The following is a 25334-nucleotide window of genomic DNA, read 5'->3' on the forward strand; positions in this document are numbered from 1 at the left end:
TTGTGTAGTAACTATAGGGAAAGAAAATGTGACATGGGATCAGGTATTTCAGAGATGCTATATTTATGGTCTAAAACAAGCATTGTAGTTAAAAAGTCAAGGTCAGCCAAGCTTTATTCTGTTTTTTCACTGACGTTATAAATCATCATCTTTGGTATAAAATCAGCTTTAATAATCCCAAAGCCACGCAAATGTATCTTTGTTATACCTGACAGTTCAGTTGTTTTATTTATCCTTTTATGAGATTAAGATAGCCCTGTGGTAACACATCTTTTTATTGGTTTACTTTTACAAACTCTAAATAAAAATTTGTTGAAAAGCATCATTTTAACATCCTCCTTCCTGCAGTGCATAAATCACAGCAGGACTTAAAAGACATGCCAATTTGGGAAATAAAGGTGCTTTTGTGTTTGGGTTTACATTCCCAGCATGATCTAGTGCTAATACCTGCTTGCATTTATATGTGTGTTCTTGATGTTTGTGGGGGAGATTTTTACAGAACAAAACGGAAGCCTTTGTTTCACCTTAGCTTCAAGAGAGGGAAAAAAAAAAAGGAAAAAAGCTGAAATCTCTAGCCAAATTGTAAGTTCCTCTGAAATTCACACTCTGCCAAGTGGAAAAAACAAAAAACAACAAAAAACAAACAAACAAAAAACCCCCCAAAAGCGCCACGGGATTTAAGCTACGTTTGACTCTTTCCTGTTCCCTGGGCAATCATGTTCAAAAAAATCAGTGAACTAAGTCTGCTAGAACGAGATCTCAGGTGTTTGTCTTGGAATCATGAGAAACTGTTCAACTCTCCTGGTTTCCTGGTGACAGGAAACAAAATCACCCTCTTGGGTATTCCCACGTTCCTACCTCCTTTTCTAGCTGAGTTCTTGAGCCTTTTTTATGTATTATGGGCAAGGAGGAAATCTGTATGTTCTGACATTGCAAATGGCAAACATTTACTTGTGGATGAAAAGTACTTCTCAACCCCCACGGAGGTGAGGTCTGTTGATCTGATCACCTAGACCTTTCAGGGGAATGAGTTGACAAAGGTCAGCGTGGACTAGTTTGGAAAGAATTTAGGAGATTTATCAAGCAAAGAAAGAGATTTCTCCACCCCCCCGCCCCCCCCCCCCCCCCCCCCCCCCCGCCATGGAGCAGCTGCCGCGCTTGAGAAAAACGAGGATGGGAAAGAGTATGCTATGAAAGTCACTCCCAACAAGCTTTTGGGTAACAGTTAAATTACACATCAAGTATTTCTTGGCCAGTGGACTGGTATTTCATAATATGATGCCACCTGGAACCTGATCAGTCCACTGGGCTTTATATAGAGGAGACTTCGGGAGCCTGGGTATTCTGGTTGCAGTTGTCATCCTTGTTGTTGTTGTTTTTTTCCCCCCAAAGATTTTATTTATTTATTTGACAGAGATCACAAGTAGGCAGAGAGGCAGGCAGGTGGTGGGAGAAGAAGGGGGGGAAGCAGGCTCCCCGCTGAGCAGCCTGACGTTGGGCTCAATCCCAGGACCCTGAGACCATGACCTGAACCCAAGACAGAGGCTCAACCCACTGAGCCACCCACAAGCCCCACATCCTTGTTTTAATTTAAAGAACAGTGGGCATGGCTGGGGTTATTGGCTCTGGGAGGGAGGACTTTGGCAATGGGGGCACCTTCCAATTGACCTTATCCTGACCTCCACTCTCTCTTACCTCCATATTGGTAGTGTGCTTTTTTGGGGTTTTCTTCCCATAGGGAAAATGCCAAAGAAGTCCTCCCTCCTCTAGTCCAATCCCATTTGCCCTTTATCCTGGAAAAGGGACCTCACTTTTTTCTGTTTTCCAGGGTTAATGCTGAAATTTATCCTACATGTGTATTTCTGGGTGGAATGCCCTGGAAACATTTCAGGATGGGGTGGGTAGAATGTGGGGAGTTAAATGTTCATGTTCACATGACCATCTTGAATCAGAAGCATACCTTTAATTTGTACTGATTCGTAAAAGGGAAAGAAAGATGAAGCCAAGAAGTTTGGGGAATGCCTGTTTTAAGGAACATGATCTGGAATTATTATGTTAAGCACGACTTTCGGCTCTACAAGAATGTGGTTCTTTTGACACGTATATGGCAAAATTGTGTCTCTGATTTTTGACTCACGACTCATGGTGTTGCTGTGTGTGATAATGAGGCTCAAGGTGGGAGCACAGAGCTGGGTGCAGAGGCCCGGGATGGTCTGTGTCAGGAATACAGTCCTTTCCTTGAAAAAACCAAGGTGCAGATTGTACTGGTTAATCGAATGGAATTATTACTCAGGTTCTGGGTGTTTACAGAGAAAATTGTAGCTTCCAGTGTGGAGCCAGGTTCTCACGGAGCTAAGGCTATTGGTTTTCGGATGAACCCCCCAGGGATTTCTGCCCATGAGGGGGCTGCTGAGTACCCAGGCTCAGTGCCATGCCCTCTGTAAACATCATCTCATTTACCACTTACAACAATCCTGCGATGCCATCACCATTTACAGAGGAAGAAACCAAGCTGAGGGAGGTGGGGGAGAGCCCCCACAGCCAGCAGCGGTAGGGTAAGGGTGGGAAGTCAGGCAGCCTGACAAGGACGCCCCGTGTATTGAGGATTTGTTCAGATTTCAAAGTACAATAATGTACTGGGTGTTACAGACGTGTAACAGCATAGTAAATGGTAAGACTAGTGCAGAACATTTATTTCTGAAAATTAAAGGCCATTATTGCTACCAAATCAATGTGACTGTTGTATACACATTTTGCCTTTGTTAATTTTAAACATGATTTCAGTATCACTAGTGATCAGCTAGCAACCTTTTTCATTTTTTCAAGTGGAATGTTCTCTTAATTTCGTATATAACCTGTTGTCTAAATTTTATGTACAGTTTAATAAACCATTCTCCTATATGCACAGGAAGGCATGGCGAAGGGCCACTTAACATACACATTCTTTTGAAGTCTGACCTGTGAGGCATTGTCCAGGGCAGCTGGGAATAAGCTGGGGGAGATCGTTCTCCTCCAGGCCCTCTTGCCTCAGTTTTGTCCAGTGCTCTATTTTAGACCTTTGGGTAATTTCTTATTTAGTTTGTTGGCTACGACAGTAGAGCCGGAGCTCCCAGTGGGCAGTGACGCCTAAATGAAAAGAACACGCAGACGGGAGTCAGGCAGCCAGCCAGCACCTTCCTTAGCTCTGTTAACTCTGAACACATTTTGGAACATCGTTTTCCACTCGGGCAAGGTAGAGATGACCAGGCCTATGAGAAAGGATTGTTTTAAGGGGCGAACAATGCAAGGTGTGAGCCCGGGACACGGAGGCTGCTCAGTAAATGCCTGTTCTGTCTGGTCTTTTTGAGAGTAAAGCTTGCATCTTGCTCAGCCTACCGCCCTTGCTCTTTGCACATCATGAGTGCTCAGGAAAATATACCGAGTCAATGAAGGCAGAGGCAGCAAAAGGAATTTTTCATTCTTGTCAATTTTTAGCAGAATGAACCCTAAAATGAGGAATACTGAGCATTCCATTTTCCAGGTTCTGGCAGTCAGGGTCGGTGAAGTGCCGGTCACAGCGGGGGTCCAGCGTAAATCCCGGAGACTGGGCGGGTGAGGTTTGTACCTGCCAACGCTCAGCCGGGCCCTGGGAAGCCGCCGCCGCCGGCAGAGGGCGCCCCGGGCCTGCCGAGCCCGTGGTGCTGGGGTTGGGGCGCTCTCCGGATGCGGGGCACAGGCTGCAGTCCGGCGTTGACCCAGGCCCGCCAAGCGCCAGCTGCCGGGGCGGAGCTGGAAGTGAGCGCCCTCCGCTCGCAGCGCAGCGCACCTGCCAGGCGCGCCGCCGCGCCGAGCCGTCTCCGACAGCGGTGAGTACCTGCGCCGGCGGGGCGCGCCTCACCCTAGTTGGGGGACACTTGGAGACATTGCAGGTCGGAGCAGGTTGGACGCAGGCGGTTCCAGGGCTTGGTGTGTGGGAGAGTGGGCAGGGTCCTGCTTGCTTCGGTCTTTGGGAAGGGCCAGGGGTCGACCCCAGTGAATGTCGGTCGGCCGAGCTTCGCTTTCAGGCGACTCGGGCTTCCTTGAGGTTCTAACGTCTGGCGGGCCCTGTCGCGTGCTGTCCGGAGGTCCGAGGGTCCGGGAGTTAGCCGGTAACCCAGGGCGTGAGACCGCTCACCTGGGCGCCCCTCCCTTCCCCCCACTCCATCCCCCCCGTTTCGCCCACGGCACCATCCAGGGAACCACGTGCGGCTGTCGCCCGAAACTCTGCCTGTCAAGCGAAGCCCGCCCCCAGGGCAGGGGAGGGGACGCGGGGGCGGGGTGGGCTGTGCCCCACGGGAACCCGGCTGGCCCGTGCGCCCTCCGGTGCCAGCTCGGCTCCCTCTGCCTGGCGTTCCCACGGGCTCCCGGGAGGTAGCGGACAGCGCGGTGGAGAGGCGCAGAGCCCGGCCCCAAGGGGCCAGAGGCTACCCAAGGGGGCCCCGGCTGCTCCGTTCTGGCAAAAAGGCAGCGAAGGGATAGTCCCGGAGGTGCCCTCTCTCAGGGAGGCGCCGAGAGTCCCGGAGCCCCTTTCCCAGGTGTCTCCTTCGGCTTTGAATGATCTTTAGCCTTTGGAGGGAGTAGGGCAGCTCCGGTCCTGTGGGACCTGGCCTGGGATCATTTCCCAAACCTGCCCTGCGATTTTTGAGCATCAGGAGCCAGACCCCGGGTGCGCGCCCCGGGCAGGGCTCCGGCGCGCCTCCTGGGGGTTGTGGAGCCTCGGCGCCTGGCGAAGCCCGCTTTCCGAGCTCGGGGGGGAGCTTTGCGAAAGACATCCTCAAGGCAAGGTAGGTGGCTTGGATGGAGTTGAAGTGGGTTTGATACGCATAAAGCTGTGATCTGCTCAAGTTCTGGCGAGCAACCTTTGCTTTCTTTTTGCTTTTTTAAGGGCGTTTGGAGAGCTGCGGTGGAGCCAGGGGCTTGGAGGAGCGAGGCGTATATTTTCAGCTGCACCTTCAAAAGGGGAGAATTCTGTCACCACCAGAGAGGCAACAGCCCCCAAATATGACTACAATTGCCTAGATCCGCAGAGGCCTGGGAGTCTCTGGATGGATAGCTTAGAATATGCTGAAAAGCCAGTGCCTTCCATGGAGGATTGAAGGGCCAGCTGGTCAACAGGACAGTGGCCTGGAGCAAGGGAGTCAGCAGACACTCACAGCCAGCAAGAGGGACCTTTCAAGGGGGCTGACGTGCATTGCCAAGGGTAGGCTCCTGCCACGCAATTGTTGCAGCCCTCTGATGGAATGCTGGTGAGGTCCTCCACCCAGGGGAGCCAGCGGGGCTGTGCCAGGGACTGCCTGGTGAGTGAGAACTCGTGCAGGTCCGACCGACCCCTTATCCCTGCTTAGGAACTGGAGGGGGTCAGAGCCCCCTATGTGCTCTCCCTTGGCAAGATGAGGACTCTGAACACCTCTACCATGGATGGGGCTGGGCTGGTGGTACAGAGAGACTTCTCCTTCCGTATCCTTACAGCCTGTTTCCTGTCTCTGCTCATCCTGTCCACACTCCTGGGGAACACGCTGGTCTGTGCCGCTGTCATCAGGTTCCGGCACCTGCGGTCCAAGGTGACCAACTTCTTTGTCATCTCCTTGGCAGTGTCGGATCTCTTGGTGGCTGTCTTGGTCATGCCCTGGAAAGCGGTGGCAGAGATTGCTGGCTTCTGGCCCTTTGGGTCCTTCTGTAACATCTGGGTGGCCTTTGACATCATGTGCTCCACGGCGTCCATCCTCAACCTCTGTGTGATCAGCGTGGACAGGTACTGGGCCATCTCCAGCCCCTTCCGGTACGAGAGAAAGATGACCCCCAAGGCAGCCTTCATTCTGATCAGTGTGGCATGGACCTTGTCTGTCCTCATCTCCTTCATCCCTGTGCAGCTCAGCTGGCACAAGGCGAAGCCCACGATCTCCTCCGACGGGAACGCCACTTCCCTGGATGACACCCTGGACAACTGTGATTCCAGCTTAAGCAGGACCTATGCCATTTCATCCTCCCTAATAAGCTTTTATATCCCTGTGGCCATCATGATTGTCACCTACACCAGGATCTATAGGATCGCCCAGAAACAGATACGGCGCATCTCAGCCTTAGAGCGGGCAGCAGTCCATGCCAAGAATTGCCAGACCACTACAGGTAATGGAAACCCTGTGGAGTGTTCTCAACCAGAAAGCTCCTTTAAGATGTCCTTCAAAAGAGAGACTAAAGTTCTCAAGACTCTGTCTGTGATCATGGGGGTCTTTGTGTGCTGCTGGCTTCCTTTCTTCGTCTTGAACTGCATGGTGCCCTTCTGTGGGTCTGGGGAGACCAAGCCTTTCTGCATTGATTCCATCACCTTTGATGTGTTTGTGTGGTTTGGGTGGGCTAATTCTTCCTTGAACCCCATCATTTATGCCTTTAATGCTGATTTTCGGAAGGCATTTTCAACTCTTTTAGGATGCTACAGACTTTGCCCTACCACGAATAATGCCATAGAGACAGTTAGCATCAATAACAATGGGGCTGTGGTGTTTTCCAGCCATCACGAGCCTCGAGGCTCCATTTCCAAGGACTGCAATCTGGTTTATCTGATCCCACATGCAGTGGGCTCATCTGAGGACCTGAAGAAGGAGGAAGCAGGTGGAATGGCCAAACCCTTGGAGAAGTTGTCCCCGGCCCTATCTGTCATTTTGGACTATGACACCGATGTCTCTCTAGAGAAGATCCAGCCCATCACACAAAATGGACAGCATCCAACCTGAAGCCTGAGATGAATCTGGCCAGACAGGCTCAGCCCAAAAGCTGGAGGAGATTTTCAGTGGCTTGCGAGGTGTGGTGAGACTCAGATGTCAGGCGAGCCCTCCTCTGCTGCTTTTCCTTCAACACACAACTAACTATATTTTAAAATACATTCCAGTGTGTTTTCTTTGTTGTTCATAGTGAATCCAAGAGGGACATATGTGAAGTGAACGTTCACAGGGATGTGTCTTTGGCTCCAAAATTATTTTTAGAAACTGATTCTTATCTTAGGACTTGAAAAATAGGGCGCAGAATCAACAATGAACAGCATCGCTTAAAAAGTAGATCCTCTCCCGGAAGGAGATGAGAAGGGTTGAGTTTGTTGTGTACAAACAGGTGCTAACACTGGTCCAAGGAGAGTTTTCAGATTGTAAAGGTAGGTGCATGCCTTCATAAATTATTTCTAAAAAATAATTGAGCCTTACAGTAGGAGTGGGATTTTTTTTTCGGACTTGAGAGATGCTTTGTTGATATTGGTTTTATTTATTTATTGTATTATACGGATATTTTTAATTTATTAAATAAATCTATATTTATCAGATGTCATAGGATAAACTAATAAGTTACTGAGAACTTAAAGTCACATTTCGTCCATGTAACTAGCACTTTATTGGCCAATGAAACAAACAGAGAAACTCTGAGATTCTAAATACTCATATATAACTTCCAGAGACACAGCCAAGGTTGATAGGAAATGAAGTCGTGATGATTCCTTAAAATTCTTTAGCATAAATAAATACGAGGTGGGAACTGACAAATGCTGTGAATTTTTTTCTTCTAGAAAGATTTTGAAAAACAAAAAGGCATAGCTACTATTATGTTCACATTCTTTTGAATGACAGGACTTCCCCAGGACAAAGATTTGCCGTTCTGTAAATATCTTAAATAAAAGCCAGCTTAAGAAAGATCTGATTTGAAATTTATGATCTTAGGGGGTAATAAAAAGTATGTGCCACTTTGTATTTATGTAAAATACTTGGCCCTCTGCGTCTTTTCTCATTTCAGTGTCAGATAGCTTTTCTGAACCACAGAAACTGGCTGTCCTGGTTGGATATGTGTATGAAGACAGGAGGTATCTTTAATTCTTGCATTGCAGCAGTGTCACCGATGGACAGAGGTCAAATCCTGCATCTGTATCTTACCAGACCAAATCACACCACTCAGTGGGGCGACTTTTTGTAGTGCTTTAATCTGAATTGAGAATTGATTTTATTTTTAAAGTCTAAATGTTAACAGTATTCTAACTAATGAATAGTGCCTCATTATCATCCTCGAGTTAGACATTTCTCTTGGTGGAAAAAACAGGAGACCCCTTCTCTTTGGGTGTGTTAAGTGCCCCAAAGCCACCAGTATCTCATTTGACAAATGCTAGCTCCTTCTCTGTGCTTTGGAATCAAGTTCCTATCTCATCAGCTCAACTGTATAAAGTGTCACAAGTCTCTCCTGCCAGATACTCATCACGTGGAGGCATTTCAAGAGAATTTCTTTGAAATGTTTACAGGGTATCCTTGTTGATAAGCAATTTACACAGCAGTTAGGTGACATGGGTACCAAGAAGGAAATCTACTGAAAAGTGTCTCCTGCATCAGGTCCGTGTTATTTATGCATTGTGAATGTTTCTTCATTTTATTGCCTGTATGCTTTCTTACATATAATAAAATTATTTTGTGAACTCAAATCAATCCTGAATGAGCTGTGTCCCATTTGTTAAGTGTGTTTTAAAATCAGGGCTATTTCAGACCTATGAGTAAGAAAACATGGGCGTTTTTGAGGATAACTGACTTTTGCTTTTCTTTTTAATGCAAATTTCTCCTGTTATGGATGCCACAGGTTGCCTTGGACTATTTAAACAGGAAGTGTTTCCGATTTGGACTATACACTCCTGTGAGGCTTTTTTTTTTTTGGTCTAAAAAAAAAAACCCACATTTTTAAAAAAGAAACTCTCTTCACTTGAGGGATTACTCTACTTTTCATTTCACAGGTTTGAAAGCTTTCCAAAAATCTTTGCTTTTTCTTTCAAAGAGCCCTGAGATATTAAGTAATAGAAAAATCACAGAAAGGACTGTGGCTTGCCTGCTGTGGGATGTGTAGACCGTCAGCTACGGCAACCACTGTATTTATGGGTAGTGTTTGTTTTAAGAAGAAAATAAAACTACAATTTCTTTCTGGGGAAAATATATAGGTTGTAATGTTGGGCTTTTCCAAAATCTTACGGGGCATATCCATCAATTCTGCTAAACCTGCCTAGTTAATGTGCTAATCTCTTTCTTTCTTTCTTTCTTTCTTTCTTTCTTTCTTCTTTTTTTTTCCATCCTGAATAAGGAGAACGACCAAACAGCAGGGGATATAGAAATTAAGGGTTAAGTTTATAATTTGGAACATCACACAACAGATGGTGTCTTTTTAAATTCCATATTTGCCTTCCCCAGGCTTTGGCATATAATGAACATATCTAGAATGAACACCCATAAAGCATGATGCCTGTTCTTTCTGCTTCCTGACTTTCTGGATATCTTTATTCTTCGCAGTTTAATTTTATTCCTTAATTAGTAGTCCAGGAGCACCAGCTATGACACTCAGGGTTGTCATTGTCCAACCAAGAAGAAGCGGCACAAAAGCCTTTGCTATTTATTTCACTGGCAGAGTGAAAAATAAATGATATGTTTAGAAACTCTATTAAAAGAATTGTAAAATTCGGTACACCCCGGGTGAGACTGTACTTCGGGTTCCTGGCACACAGGTTTGATAAAAGTACCTTATGAAGTGTTGATTTTACTGATAGAATCTTCCTGAGAATTTGATTTATAACCATAAATGCAAAATTACAGTATGATTTTTATTTCATTTTTAGCTATCATGATAAGGCTTCATAATGCCAAATAAAATTGTGAAACACTTTAGCAAGGTAGAGAGAATTTAAAAGAGGTATTCTTTTTCTCTTTCTATCTAAGAAGATGCCTTTTCTGGTGAAATAGACTCAGAGCTTCTACAGGTGATTGAACAACAGGAAGTCCTCTGGAAGGCGGACTGAGCATGAGGCCTCAGCCGGGAGGTTTGGGGTGTGCGTGGAAAAGTCACTGCTTTCTCTTGGGAGCAAAGCAGTGACAGTCTCTGAGTCTTACTTGTCCGGACTGAGTAAACAGGAGGAACAAAACCTCTGCATCCACATTTTTGGTGGAGGGATCACTCCCAAAAGCCAATCAACATGTGATCTGACTTCAGGGACTTTATGATTTCTCCATTCTCTGGGGCTCCGTCCCGGCCCGATTCCCTCCCTGGCCTGCACCAGCAGCATTTCAGCTGGATCCTTCTACCCCTAGGAGCCAGTTCCCATGTCGGGGCCTGGTTGGCAGAAAACACAGGCTTTGCTTCAGACAGACCTGGGTTCAACTTGCAGCTACCTCCTTCAGGCTGTGTGAGGGTGAACAGGTGTTTGTTCCTCTCTGAGCCTGCTCACCCATTTGTGACATGGAAATAAACACGCAGGTTCTCGTGAGGGCTTAAATGAAGCCAGTGTCTATAAGGGTAGGGAGAAGCAAAACGTGGGGCTCACAGGCTCTCTACAGGATCTTTGCTTTAAAGGAGTCGATGATAATATTTATTGCATTGGTAATAATGAGGCTGCTTGTCATGTGTCATCTTGTATGTTGGTTTGAAGCAAATGGAAAGGACTTTTAGGACTCGTGGTTCAGGATTTTCCCAGACATTGTTCTCTTTTGCTGTGGGTATCTGGTATTCCAGAAGCAAGTGGCTGTTAATATCTGCGTGCTTAAGATGATTGCCTTAATTTATCACTAAATACTGACTAAATTAACCTAGCCATGATGTTTGAGTCTATGAGATCTACTTATACCTTGCAAAATTTGTTTCAGAAATAATGAGCTGATGGCTGGTTGCTCCTGGGCTATGAAAACTAGGACCTGGTGATCTGCACGATCTGGTTACTGTTGTTGTTTGAAGGAACTAATGCAGTAGATCATGAGATTGTAGTATTACATGGATCAGATGCACCTCTCTGGATTTCTTTGTGATTTCCTGGGTAGAAACATTCCATAATCAACCTGTTTATTTTTATAGAGGATTGAGGGGATGGTGAATATTACAGCACAGAGAACCCCTCTAAGGTTTTGTTACCAGGGCAATCGAGCCGTGTTGCCTTCTGTCATGTTAAGTAACTTCCATGTGATGGACAGAATTTAAAAAAAAAAAAAAAGAGGAAAGCAGCATTTGGACTTTAGAGTGTTACATCATTCAAGATTTGGGAGTTGTAATTTAAATAGTATTAGGAGCTCAAGCATAATCTCTGGTTTAAAAGGGTTTAACTTTTTATCAGTATGCAACCATGTACAAAACCACTTAAATTCTTTTTCGTGTTTATAGAATAGATATTCCTACTGGCTTTCAAATTGGTAACTGTTTCTAGCCACTGAAGAAGATCTTCCCTGAATTATATCCGCAGAAGGGAACCCACCTAGCAGAAATGCCAGCAAAAGGGCAGTGCGTAGTGGGACCTGAGGGGACTGAACGGAGAGACAGAGTTTTTTTAATTTCACTTACAATAAAAAAAATAGTTTGGATAAACTACTTTACATCCCTTGAAAATAGGTTTTCTCATCTCTATGACAAGAGAGTTAGAAGAGATGATTTCTGTATTATTATTTTGGCTTGATGATACTAGATGTGAGCTCCACCACAGGCAAAACATGAGTCTGGTAGGTTTCCCCTGACATGTTTCCCAAACCTTCACTCTCTTTCTTATTAGAATGCGAACAGAGTGATATTTATAAAATGCAAAAATGACTGTGCTATGCTTTTGCTTAAAATGCTTCAGTGACTCCCGTTACTTTTAGGCACAAAAGGCCCTTTGCTTTAGGGCCCCTGGTGTTCTCTGCAGCCTTGTCCACTGGCATTACTCTGCCTTGCACTGTTCCTACAGACACTCTGAACTTCATACAGTCTGGGTAGTGCACAAAGTCCTTCCTTATCTTTTACGCCTTTGAACATGCTGTTCCTTCTGCTTGGAACACTGTTCCGTGCTGCTTTTGTTTGCCTGATGCCACCAATGTTTTAAGATTTAGAGGGACATATTTGCAGAAGACCTTCCTTGGCACCTTCTTCCTGCCTCTACTTCTCTTATTTATTTGTGAGGCGAACGTGATAACCACTACACTACGGAAACGCTTCTCTTATTTATTTGTAAGGGTTCACCCTGCCATAATGAAATAATCTCCTTACTTCCTTATTTTTCTCCCTAGATTATGAACATTTTGAGAGCAAAAGTGGTTTTATTTTTTTCCCTTCCCCTAAATATTTCTAAGCATCCAGCTCGCTGTCTAGCTTACAAGATTTGCCTGTTAATTTTCTGTTGAATGAAAGAAGGAACAAGTCACAACAGGGGATGTTGGAGCCACAATTTTTGTGAAATGTAATTCTGGGGGGCTTGGTACAGATGTGTAGGTCTGCTAGGCTCTCCCTAATGTCTTTGGTCTCTCTAATCTCCATGGTGTGTCTGAGGCCCGCAGCTTCCTGGGTTCTGATATGTTCCTGTAGGGTCATCAGGTGCACAAAAACACACACAGAGACCCACACAGACCTACACACAAGTGTGTTTTGTGTATGATTTGATGCTATTTGCAATCAATAACCTTTTTGGAGCACTTTCTATGATTAAGGTCATGGGCTGGATGCTAGAAATGAACCAGACCCTCTCCTGATCTTTGAGGAGTCTGAAGTAGAGACAGATAGGCAAATAAGCCATCACCAAAGAATGTGGTAAAAGTAGAAAATATGGAGAAAGAAAATGTTTTCTTCCAGGCAATGCCCCTCACTCTGTAGAGGGCCAGCAACCATCTGCCCGTATCATGCCACACGTTGACCATTCAGTGTGTCATTCCGTCCTCTCAGCCTTCCTGGGATGGGGCACCATTGTAATTATCCCTTTACACATCAAAATAACAAATACTCAGGGGGGCAGGTAGCCCAAGGTCACACAGCAAGTAAACGATGGGGCAGGGTTGAATCTAGGTCCCACAGGCTGTCAAATTAATTGCTTTGAGGTGGTCTCCACCCTCGGCGGGGCCCCCCTTCAGTCCATCTGTAGAGTTAGCGACGTGGTCTGGGGATAATTGTCGCGCATGCGCACAAGCCCCTCCCTGCAGCCCTATGCACCTGTTTACTGCTCCCGAATAGACTCGGAGGGCACCCCTCGCTCCTCCTCCATTCAGGGCAGCCTTTCTCCTCTTGTCTTCATCTGTTTGAAACTCATCTCAGGTGTCAGCCTTACTGAGAATCCTTCTCCAGCCCTTCCTTCTCCAGGCTGGTGTCCTGCTGCAGGGCGTGCGTTCTGTCGTGTGCCGTGTCTCCCGTGGCTCAGGGGAACTCCCGGAGACACGCACTGTGTCCTTTCCCACCCTTTATTCTCAGTGCCCAGCACAGCCTGAAACAGGGACACACCGAAGTTAACATTCTTTTTAAATGAAGGAATTAATAACTTTATTGAAAGGGCTAGGTAGCTGCTTATACATATACCTTACTTTTCGCTTTAGGGTTGAGCCTGGGGCAGGTGTAAGGGCTGATCTCCTCTGCTAAGTGAGATTTCTCCATCCAGGACACAATCACAGGGAAATAATGGGAACGGTATTTAAATGGCAGACTAGGGCTCTCTCCCATATTGATGCGCGTGGATAGTGAGTGACCAACCCTTTCACACGGGAGAGGAAATGTCAACCAAGTGTCACCAGTGTGTTCCGAGATTATCTAGCCACATGCATGTTGTTTGCAGACTGAGTTTTTAGGTCAGATGTATTTAGCATTATAAACACGTTGACCATAATTTAGATAATGTCCAGTCCCATTTGTAAGATGCTGCATTAACACGCACTGCTATTGGCTGTTAGACTGCGGGGGGAAGGTTGGAGCTCCATGTTAATTCTGCCGAAACAGCTGTGGGTTTTTCCTCGCTTGATGGTGGGGTCACCATAAAATAGTGCTTCTGTTCCAGGGGAGGATTAAAGAGGATCTACTCTGAGAGGGGACCAGGGGCCATAAGGGGACAGTTTGTTTAAGAAGCTCGGTCCTAATACGTTCAAAGCAAAAGTAAATTTTAATGCCATTTTCAGTTAGAATCCATTACACCCATATTGAAATTAAAGCTTATTTGTTTGCTCATGCAATTTAGAATGTTGCCCTCCGATGAGGCTTTGTCAAGCCGAGAAGAAGAACCTCTGGGCTGGGACAGCAAACAGCTGGTTTCCTGCTCTGCTCACAGGAATGTAAACTGATACGGCGAATTGGCAGGGAAAGCTGGTGGTAGCTACCAGACTTGCAACATGCACACAGTTCGGTCTAACCATCCCACTTCTAGCAAATTGGCTTACGTACGTCCTTCCCTGTGTGCTCAGGGGTGTCTGTGTAAAGGAGACAGTCTTGCTTATAAAGCCAGCTGAAGAGAGCCTAAGTGTCTGTAAGAGGGGAGTGCCTAACTAAGACGTAGAATGTCCATGGCATGTGGTAATTAAAAAGAAAGCAGACCCATATGCACTATTACAGAAGGCTTTTTCTGAAGTGAAAAAGCAAGTTACAAAATTATCTGGACAATATGATTCCTTTTATTTAAAACAATATAGGAATTATTTATCCCTTATGTAAATTCATAGACAAAGATCTAAGAAAATGCCTGCCTTTTTAAAAACAGTAGTATCTCGGGGTGCCTTGTTGGCTCAGTTGGTTAAGCGTCTGCCTTCAGCTCAGGTCCTGATCTCAGGGTCATAGGATTGAGCCCAGTTTGGGCTCCTTGCCCAGTGGGGGCTCTGCTTGTCCCTCTCCCTCTGCCCTTCCCCTTGCTTGTGATCTCTCTGTCTCTTTCTCTCTCTCAAATGATAAATAAATAAAATCTTTAACACACCCCTCAAAAAAACAAAAACAAAAAACTTCTAGAGAGAAGAGTGAGCTTTGGGGAGACCTAAGCTGGGGCGGCGTTCACTTTTTACTTTGTGTATTTCTTGGTTTTTATAAGAAGCTTGTGTTTATGTGTATTGTCCACATGATTAAACATTTTTTTAAAAAGAAACAGGCTGAACTGACATGAGGCAAGTAGAGTTCCATCAGTGGCTGCTGGGGGAGGAGGGGAGGCCTGGGCATGTCCTTGAGAGAATGAACAGTAATTGAACACCATGGGTGCTCATGTGGGGACATTTCTTTCTTTTTTTTTTTTTAAGATTTTATTTATTTATTTATTTGACAGACAGAGATCACAAGTAGGCGGAGAAGCAGGCAGAGAAAGTGGGGGAAGCAGGCTCCCTGCTGAGCAGAGAGTTGGATGGGGCTCGATCCCAAGACTTTAATCCACTGAGCCACCCGGGTGCCCATGTGAGGACATTTCTCGATTGATCGTCAGAGCCTGAGGTTCTGGACTCGCTCATGGAAGCTCAGGGGCCCGTACAGAGTGGGAGATCTTGGCTTCCCAGCTTCCCATCCCCTCAGACATGACCCTCGCCCACTACATGGGGGCGTCTTAGTTCTCCACACAAAAATACCCTTTTTTGCTGAGCTTCCATGGAGCTCATATTTGGAATAATTTTGTTGGTCAAATGCATCTTATTTAGAAAATAATAGGATGTGTGGCCTTTTTGATAGTTAAAACATTTTCTCTGTTCAGCTTTTGGGAAATGGTGAAAAATATTCACAGTGGGGGCCTTGCGAACCCCCACTTGGGGATCACAAGTGAGAGCCCATCTGAAGTCCTGGGAGCTAACAAAATGCAACCCTTGTTAGGGGCCTGAACTGTTTCAAACCTTTGTAGACCCTACAATACTCTCTAATTTGAGTTATCCATTGCATGTCACATCGAACATCTAAAAATGCTCTCACAGTTCTCTTAAATATAATTTTATTGCTGCAAAAAAGATGGATATTTAATGTTGTTCTGAAATTACTCAGAATGTCCATCTTGCCATTATGTTGTCATATTCTGAACCGATACATTTTCCCCCTCTGGTTTCAAACATTTCTGGGTGCTTTTGGGAAGCTCAGGGCCCTAGGGACCTTGGCCTGGAACAAACTACGGTGAGAACTGTCTCCCCATTCTGAGAGCAGAAATGCTGCGGACTGTCGGGCACGGCAAGAGAGGTCCCTGAGCTTTTCCTGCTGGAGTTTCTTCCTCGCTGGTTAGGTTGTCAGTTCACTAATGTTTAAGGGCCTCTTCTAAAACGCAATCTCCGAGGATGACACAAACCACTTCAGATTGTTTTGAAACTGAAAAACACCCTAGCGTTTGTTCTTAGGCTTAACCTTTTGGGAGGCTTTCAAATTCTATTTTTCTCATCATTGACAGAGATATTAAATGTTTTAGTGATATTTTTATGTTAAATGCTCCCACAGGCTCATTTTAGACGTTTCCAGAGAATAGACATGAAGGCTTCAGGTGGTAAATTCAAAGTTTGAGGATAAAAGCATTTAGGGCAGGATTGGAGGAAAAGACAGCCTTCCTTATCTGATCTTTTCTTCGAAGAGGAGGGAGAAAATGAAGTGTGAAGACTCAAGAGTCTGTAACCTGTAAGAGACAAACAGCAAGTCAAATGCGCCAAGAAAGGTGAACCCAGACGCTGACCAGGGAGAGTGGCTAATTGTCAGATGTTAAATCAAGACACTAAGTTATTTCAGGCACAAGGTTTGTATGGGAGAGAGTCTTTGGCCACCTGGGCAGAGAAGCAGCTCCTATGAATGGCTGATTGCTTTGGGGAGACCGAGGTTACACAGCACAGGACTTCTGCTCCCAATCCCCCTGGCCTCACAGGAAGGAACAGTGAGGAGTCAGTGGTCAGTGTCATTTCTCTCGTTTTTCTGCCCCGACAATGATGAAACTACAGCTGTACATTTAACAGAGATTCCAAATCCATGAGAAGGAGGAAGGGGGTGGAGAGAGGGAAGGGTTGGAGGAGGAGGAGAAAGCTGGCTGGGGAGCAAATTTGTGGTTTGTCAAGAAATAAGTACTGGCATGAGGCGCCTGGGGTGGCTCAGTCTGTTAAGGCCCCCTTTGGCTCAGGTCATGATCCTGGGATCCTGGGATTGAGTCCCACATCAGGCTTCCTGTCCCTCTCCCACTCCCCCTGCTTGTGTTCCCTCTCTCTCTGTCAAATAAATAAACAAAATCTTAAAAAAAAAAAAAAGAAGTATATAGACATCTCACTTTTTAAAAAGTAAAAATTGTATTTTAAAATATTTTTCCAGGGGCGCCTGGGTAGTTCATTTGGTTGAGTGGTTGCCTTCAGCTCAGGTCATGATCCCTGCGTCCCTGGATCGAGTCCCACAGCAGGCTCCCAGCTCCATGGGGAGTCTGCTTCTCCCTCTGACCTTCTCCCCTCTCATACTCTCTCTCACTCTCAAATAAATAAATAAAAATCTTTAAAAAAAATAGTTTTCCATTTATAGAGAAATTTCAAAGGTAGTACAGAGAATTCCTGTATGCCCCATACCCTGTTTCCTTATTGTTAGTCTCACATTGATATGGTTACAATTAATGAGCCAATATGGATATATTCTTATTTACTGAAGTCCATAGTTCAGATTTCTTTCATTTTCACCTAATGTTCATTTTCCAGGATCCCATGTTACATGTAGTCACCGCCTCTCCTTAGGGTCCTCTCAGCTGTGACAGCCTCTTACCCTTTCCCTGTGTTTGACGACCTGGCAGTTCTGAGCCGTATGGGCTGGGTTTTTTATAGCATGTCTCCTGGTTGGGATCTGCCTCTTTTTCTCTCCTCATTTCCAAAGTCCCTTAGGTCAGCCCTTTTCCATCTTCAACCCCTCCCATGAGGTTATTTCATACATTTACACTATAGTTAGATTCTTTTTGCCACATTCTGCATTCTATCCTGGGATCCTCTGGCCTCGCAAATGATTTTTTAAGACATTTCCTTACATTGGTGGTGCCTGGCTGGCTTAGTCAGAGGGGCGTGTGACTCTTGATCTCGGGGTCATCATTTCTAGACCTGTGCTGGGCAATGAAATTATTTTTAGAAATTCCATACATTAAGATACACTCTTTGTGCTGTAAGGTTCAAAGTTCATTTTTCAAATGCGTTCTGTCTCATATCAGGCATTAGGTATTATATACCATAGTTTGAAAGCCCTTAAAGCTATCTGCTACGCTTGTCCTATTCAACCCTTTCCCTGCCAAACTGTTGGTAACCACTAATCTGTTTACTTTCTCTCCAGTTTCCCCTTTTCCGTAATATCATATAAACGGAATCATACAGTACAGAACCATTGCAGACTGGCTTCTTTCACTTACTGGAAGATTCTTGGTTCTTTCCATTTGGGGGTGATAATGAAAAAAAAGGGGTTATAAGTGTTTGCATGAAAGTTTATGTGCAGGTAGAAGTTTTCAGATTGGTTAGATAAGTACCTAACTATGGAAGTGCTCGTTAAATTCATAAAATGAGTTAGAAATGATTTCCTCCCCTTGTTTTCTGGAAGAGATGGTAGGGAATTGGCATTCTTTCTTCCTTAAGTATTTGATGGAATGGAGTAGCGAACCCATCTGGGCCCAGGGCTTGCTTTCTTTTTTGGAAACTTAATAATTATTGATTTGATTTCTGTGATAGAGGACTTTTCAGGTTGTGTGAGTTTGCGTCTTTCAAGAAATTGGTTCATTTCACCTAGGTGGGGCATAAAGTGGTTCATAGCATCCACTTATTATCCTTTTAATGTGTATGGAATCAGTCGTGATGACCTCTCTTTCATCTCTGATATTGCAATTTGTGTCTTCTTTCCTTTTTTCTTGGTTTATCCATTTTTTATCCATCTTATTGATCCTTTCAAAGAAACACCTTTTGAGTTTATTGATTTTCTTTAAGGCTTTTCTGTTTTCAATTTCATTGCCATTTTCGGCTTTTTGTTGTCATTTCTTTCCTTTTGTTTTCTTTAAGCACATATTACCTGTGGTTCTCTAGTTTCCTGGGAGTGGAGGCAGAATGTATTGATTTAAGAGCTTTCCCTTTTTTGTTTTTTGTGTGTGTTTTTTTAAATTAATTTTAGTTAATTAATTTTAATTTTAGTTAATGTTATAGGTTTCCCCTGAAGAACGGTGCTTGCTACATCCTACACATTTTGATAATTGCATTTTCATTTTCATCTAGCTTGAAATATTTTTTTTAAACTCTGCTTGAGACTTCTTCCTTGACTGTGTGTTATTTGGAAATGTGGCATTTAACTTACAAGTATCTGGAGGCTATCTTTTCTGTTCTTGATTTCTAGTGTAATTGCATCAAGGTCCGAGAGCAAACTTTGGATGTTTCTATTCTTTAAACATTTTCAAGAAGTATTCTGGTCTATGGCTTAGGAAATAGCCTACGCCTGTCAGTGTTCCATGTGAGCTTGAGAAGAATGTGTATTCTGCTCTTGTCTGATGGAGTATTCTATAACTTCTACACATAAAAAGAAGCCAAGTGGCATAATAGACTCAGAACTAGGTAATGGCATAATAGACTCAGAACGTAATGCTGCATCTGGAAGTCAAGTTCTGCCGGGAAGAGTCTTTTTAAGTTATTTGCAAGTCTCTCAACAAACTTATCAGTGTTGGTACCACATACCAGCAAACTGAGGTTCCTAAAAGCAAAATCACTTGCATGAGCTCTTTCTGCCCTGAAGGGCCATGTACTAGTACTAACAGCAACATGTGCTGCTCTTTGTACCAAATACTGTCGTGCCAGTTGCTCTGGTTCTGGGATGATTGATTAATTGGGAGTTTTATGGAGGAAGAACTCGTCCTCTTTTTCAATCTAGCTGAATTAATCAGTGTAGGAGGCAGCAAGACTTATACAGGTGAAAAGAAAAGTCATCTTTAACATGAACAAAAGGAACGTAGGAGGAACCAGGCAAGAATGGATTAGTAATAGGCTATGGGCTAAAGAATGTGACACTTGAAGTCAAGGACAATTATGAAAGTTTTCGTTTCAAAGAGAATGAAGTAGTCTGCGGAAGGGGGAAGAGAGCTGAAGTTTATTGGTGTTTCTATGTGGCAGGCACTGTGCTGGGTATCTTGGTATCCGTATCCTCCTGTGATGATCAGAACAGACCTATGAAATGTTCCCACAGCCTGGAGGATTTCCCTTCCACCCCTGGCCTGCTGCATAATACTGCTTTCCAGGGGAGAAGTGGTAGAAAATTTGAAAAAGAATGCAGGATGGTGACAGGATCCCAGATGGGGGGAAAATATGGCACTGTTGGTCTTTAGGAAACCATGCAGCGAGAGAATGGACAATCTGACTACTGTTTACCATGGCACAGGATATAGAGGGAGCCGAGGGACAGGGGAAGGGAAGGACTTCCTCAAGACCAGACAGGGGTGTGTATGGAGGCCAAGCCAGGATTCTGGTGATGGGATGAGCCCCTTGGCCTTGTGGAGCACCAGTGGGTCCGGTGTTCTGACCCACCTATTTCTTTGCATCAACTCCCCTAAGAATTTAGTTCTAGGCAGAGCACATAGCATGATACTTGAATTTTTTTCTAACACACACTCCCCGGATCATGGATAATGCCTGGAAGTGTGCACATCTATCACCTATGTTGAGAGAATTGAATTCCTAAGGCAGTTAAAGCTAAATTGTACCACTGAGGAGGACGGGATTCTTTATCTCCCATCCTCTCTTATCCTTCTTCTCCTGCATCCAGAGAAAGAAGTAGAGGACTAGCAGCGGGGACCCCTGTCCCAGGTGGAGATGGCCCTGATGTTAGGAACCCTGGATCAGATCCATACACTAGTGCGGCCCCATCAGCTACAAAACCTGGAGAGCCACGCTAACCTCGGCCAATTGTTAAGCCAAGCAGGAAGTTTCGTTTCTCTGACCTTTCAATGATGGCTACCAGACCTGCCTCCTGAGACTGACTTGGTCTCCTACGGTTTCACCCTAGGAGGGAAGAATGATTTGTAGGATAGGAGCTTGGTGTCGTTTCACTTGAATATTAGGAAAAATACATATCTCCAGCTGGCGAAGCTGGATGTATCAGCCGTACATATAACTTGTCAATTTCCCTTGACGCGGATTGATAAATATCTCATGAGTAATGCTTTGCTGTTAGGGTGTGGTAGGCATAGAAATTACATTGTAAATGTATTCTGGACACTGAAAACAAAAGATATACATTTGTGTTAGGACCTGTCAGAAGCCTGTTAGGTCCCTCTAGCGCCTAGTATAGAATTCAGTCTGAAATTCTACCTAGTACTATTATGGAGATTTCAGCAGCTTCACCAGGAAGAGGCAAAGAGAATAATCTCTGTAAATATTTGCTGACAGGTGGGTGACTGGGCAGATCAATGGCTATAAGGATGGGGAGGTTGAGTGGATGGGTGAGTGAGTGGCTGGATTGATTGATGGAGGGAGCAGTGTAATTAGCATGGCTGAGACGCCGTGTAGATTGCAGAATTGATTAAGACCAAGCTCCTGTGCGTCTGGTTGTCAGCATCCCTTCAGTACCATCCCTTGATGATGGCATTTCTGAGTTTTTACTCGTGGGACATTTTTCAATTGGAGCATGAATCGTGAAGGCCAATGTGTATGCAGAGCCTGTTGCCAGAACATGAATTTACCTCAGCGAAATTCAACTTTTCCAGGGGCTTCCCCAGCCACAATCATATTATTGCTCTGAGCCCGTTTCCTCCTCCCCCCGAAGAGGACAAGAACCCCTAAATCATGGGATGGATGTGAGGATTTAATAAGGCAATAGTAGTAATTATGCTTGATACTTACAGAGAGGCCCTCAGCTGTGTGCCAGCAACTGTTCTAAGTGCTCGACTTGAGGTAGCTATGATGCCGTCCTCGTTTTATGGAGAAGGCGCTGATGCACAGAGAGGTAGAAAGACTTGACCAAGGCCCCAGCTAGTAAGGCAGACCTGGGCTTCAAACCCAGGCAAAATGTGTACATTTAGGCCTTTTGCTCTACATCACCCTCTTGAATGTATAAAGTGCTGAGCACAGCCCCCCGGCATGTGGTGGGTCTCAGCAAAGGCCGAATTCCTTTCCTCTTGGTTCATTACCTGCCCTGAAAAGGCAGTGGTGGCCTGTCCCCCGGGGGCCAGAACCGAGAGGAGACTGGAGAGGCAGCTGGGGAATCCTGTCTTGGCCAGCCATGCACTAGCCTCTCAGCTATGACTTTTCTTTTTTTATGCTTTTAGTTTCATGCTTAAAAAGTGAAAGACACATATTTCAAGATCCTTATGAATAAAACCAACGTTTCTTACCTCAGCCCAGGCCTGGTTAAGGAACAAGAAACACGCTTTCTTCCCAAAGGATTTTAAGACAGTTCTGTGAATTTCTTTGCAATTTTGGTATGCATGTGCTCTTTAGGACAAAGTAATAAGAAAATTTCTTTTTCAAGCATGCCAAAGGCCATGTTCACTAATGGCACTATTAGTCGTCATATTTGTGGTAATAGTATATGTTGTGTGTGTTTGGGAGAAATACACGGGGCAGGGGTCAACTTTCCATTCTTTTCTACTCTAAGTACACTGGATATTTTATAATGAGAAGATTACTTTGTTATTCAGAATCAGAAATTGAAGATGTACACGAATGCAGGCAGGAGCAAAGCTCCCAGGGATGAAGCAGGCAGGGTAGCTCCATGGTTAGGGCCACTGTCTTGGGAGTCCGGGTACAATCCCAGCTTCCACGCCTTGCTGTGTGAGTCTAGGTTAGTCTCCGTCCCTCTCCAAACCTCAGCCTCTTCACCTGAAACACGGCCCTGGTTTTGTGGGGAGTTGCTGTGATCATCAATCAGGATTCTGTTATGTTACCGTGGACAGAAGTGCTGGATAACCGGAAGGGATAGCGCTCATTTCTGGAAGGCATGGGTGTGTGGAGTCAGGCAGACCTGAGTTGAGTTTCTACTCAGACATTCTCTGGCTGAGCTTTGATTTACTCATCTTCAAAACTCACATAACAGGGTATTTTTTTAGGATCCGATGAAATTAATAATAGGAAGCAGCTCCCCGCTGAGCAGAGAGCCCGATGTGGGGTTCGATCCCAGGACCCTGGGATCATGACCTAAGCCGAAGGCAGAGGCTTTAACCCACTGAGCCACCCAGGTGCCCCTGCCATAAAATTTCTAGAGGAATTTTGATCAAACTGTGAGAGAACAGATATTCCTCACAGGGAAGGATCTGGTAGACCCCACTTTCATCGAGTGATGGAAGTTACCAGGTCTTGTAAGAGACAAACATTTATGTCTTTCCTCACACAATGAGCTGAAAAGGACATAATGGTACCTTGGTGGTATTTCTGACACAAAATGGGTGATTTGAATCTAGTCACAAGGAAACATCAGACAAACTCTGGTTGAAGGTATGACACAAAAGAAACAGCCTGCATACCTCAAAACGTCAAGATTATTGAAGACAAAGACTGAGGAATTGCTCCAGATGAAAAGAGTCTGAAGAGACTTGTCAACAAGATGCCTGTGTGATGCGGGTTGGGAGCTAACCAGGAAACAGTATTTCCGTGAAAGGCACCACTGAGAAAACTGGTAAAACTGGAATAAGGCCTGCGGATCAGATGTTCACAATTGGATTAGTGGTAATTTCCTGGTTTTGACAGTTGTATCCTGATTATCGTAAGGGTGTGTCCTTGTGTTTAGAAAACACAAACCGAAGTACTAGGGCTATGGGGATATATCTATAATTTATCCTCAAAAGGTTCAGGAAAACTGATAGCTACATTGAGGAAATCTGGGTACGTGGTAAATTCATACTTTTTATATTTTTTAACAGCTTTTCTATAAACCTATAATTCTTTAAAACAAAATGCTATATAAATAGTGGATTATTTTGTTTTATTCAGACTAACTGAGACCAAAGAGAAAGCAACGTGAATACTCACAGAAAATTCTAAATAAAGTATTAGAAACCATACCGCAGCATCCAGTTAAAAGTGAAAGACTTGGGCGCCTGGGTGGCTCAGTGGGTTAAGCCGCTGCCTTTGGCTCAGGTCATGATCTCAGGGTCCTGGAATCGAGTCCCACATCGGGCTCTCTGCTCAGCAGGGAGCCTGCTTCCCTCTCTCTCTCTGCCTGCCTCTCCATCTACTTGTGATTTCTCTCTGTCAAATAAATAAATAAAATCTTTAAAAAAAATAAAGTGAAAGACTTAAAAAAAAATACTCTCATAAATGAAATAAAATATAAACAATATGATAGGACCAAGGAGGGTTCATTTCAGGAATTCCAGGATGATCTCATCTCAGAAATGGATTAAATTAATGATTTAAAGAGAAAAATCATGTGATCGCTGATGTAGAAATGTTGGGGTTTAGAGCTGATGGGCAAGAAAGAGTTCTTGAGACATCTTCGGTACAAAAACATGGCTTTAATAAAGCACAGGGACAGGACCAGTGGACAGAAAGGGCTGCTGCGGGGTTGTGACAGGTGACAGGTTATATACTTTGAAGTTGGGAGGGGGTTGGAGATAGCGTAAGTCTCTAAGGAATTTGGAGCAAGGTTTCCAGGACCTTGAGGGGGCTAGCTATTGGGGCGGAAAAGTTCATTTATTACTGTCTAATAAAACCCGAATCATGAGACCCTGCAGATGCATCCCGGTGGGCCATATGCTTGGAGGATGATTGCTCATGTGGATCTTGGGTGGGGTGGGGTTGGGGGGCGGGTAGAGACAAAGGAAGTCTCCAAAGGAATTTTCACATGTTAAAGTAGACTTACAGGATCCTGGGGGGATTGGGATCATGTTAAGTCAAGATTGCCTTTGCCCCCAGCAAAGTGTCAACATTGAGGTAGCTGGGCTACCACAGCAAGGTCACTTTAGCTTTTTCAAGGACTTCTCAATGGGCTGTAAGTAGTAAGGAAATGTAATTTTTTCTTTTGCCTTTGTCTCCTACATCAGTCAAGTCTATGACAGCTGAAAGGCATTTGCTGCAACTCAATGCCTAATAAAACAGGAATCAAACAATTCTTCCTTAACATGATAAAATATGTTTAACATGATAAAATGTACTTAACTCAGTCCCAAAGCCAGCCTGGTGCTGAACGGGGACGGCCTGGCAGCATTCCAACAAACCTACGTGGAAGGGAAGGCTACTTATTCACTGAGGGCTGATTACACACACGGTGCCCTCCAGTGAGATTTAATTTGTCCCTATTTTATTGAATTTAATTCTGTTCTGTATCATTTCCTTTCTTCTACTTTATTTGGGTTTAATTTGCATCCCCCCCCTTTTCTTCTTTTTGTAATGGATTCTTAGGAGATTGTTTTCAAACTTCCTTCTGTTTATATATATGCATTTAAAGGTATGGATTTTCTTCTGAGCACTCTCCTAACTGCGGCTCACAACCAAGTCATATTTTCATTACCATCAAGCTCAAGATGATTCTTTATTTCAATATGTTATAAAGTTAAATAAAATGCCTAAGATTTATTTCTACAAGTTTGGATTTCTTGTGTTAAGTGAACAACCATGGCCTACTGTTTTGAGTGAGGGAGGGAACATGAATCTTTTTTTTTTTTTTTTAAGATTTTCTTTATCTATTTGTCAGAGAGAGAGACAGAG

The 25334-nt window shown here is 44.5% G+C and overlaps 1 protein-coding gene across 1 annotated transcript; it reads left to right on the top strand.

The window, feature by feature from the left end:
* The first annotated feature begins 4716 nt into the window (after positions 1-4716).
* Positions 4717-8475, top strand: DRD1 (dopamine receptor D1). Its single transcript, XM_044229331.1, has 2 exons — positions 4717-4802; positions 4904-8475. The coding sequence occupies exon 2, from the start codon at positions 5409-5411 to the stop codon at positions 6747-6749; it is 1341 nt and encodes a 446-aa protein (XP_044085266.1). The 5' UTR covers positions 4717-4802; positions 4904-5408; the 3' UTR covers positions 6750-8475.
* The last annotated feature ends 16859 nt before the right edge of the window (positions 8476-25334 follow it).

The sequence above is a fragment of the Neovison vison genome, chromosome 1, assembly GCF_020171115.1.
Source record: "Neovison vison isolate M4711 chromosome 1, ASM_NN_V1, whole genome shotgun sequence".
Lineage (NCBI taxonomy): Eukaryota > Metazoa > Chordata > Mammalia > Carnivora > Mustelidae > Neogale > Neogale vison.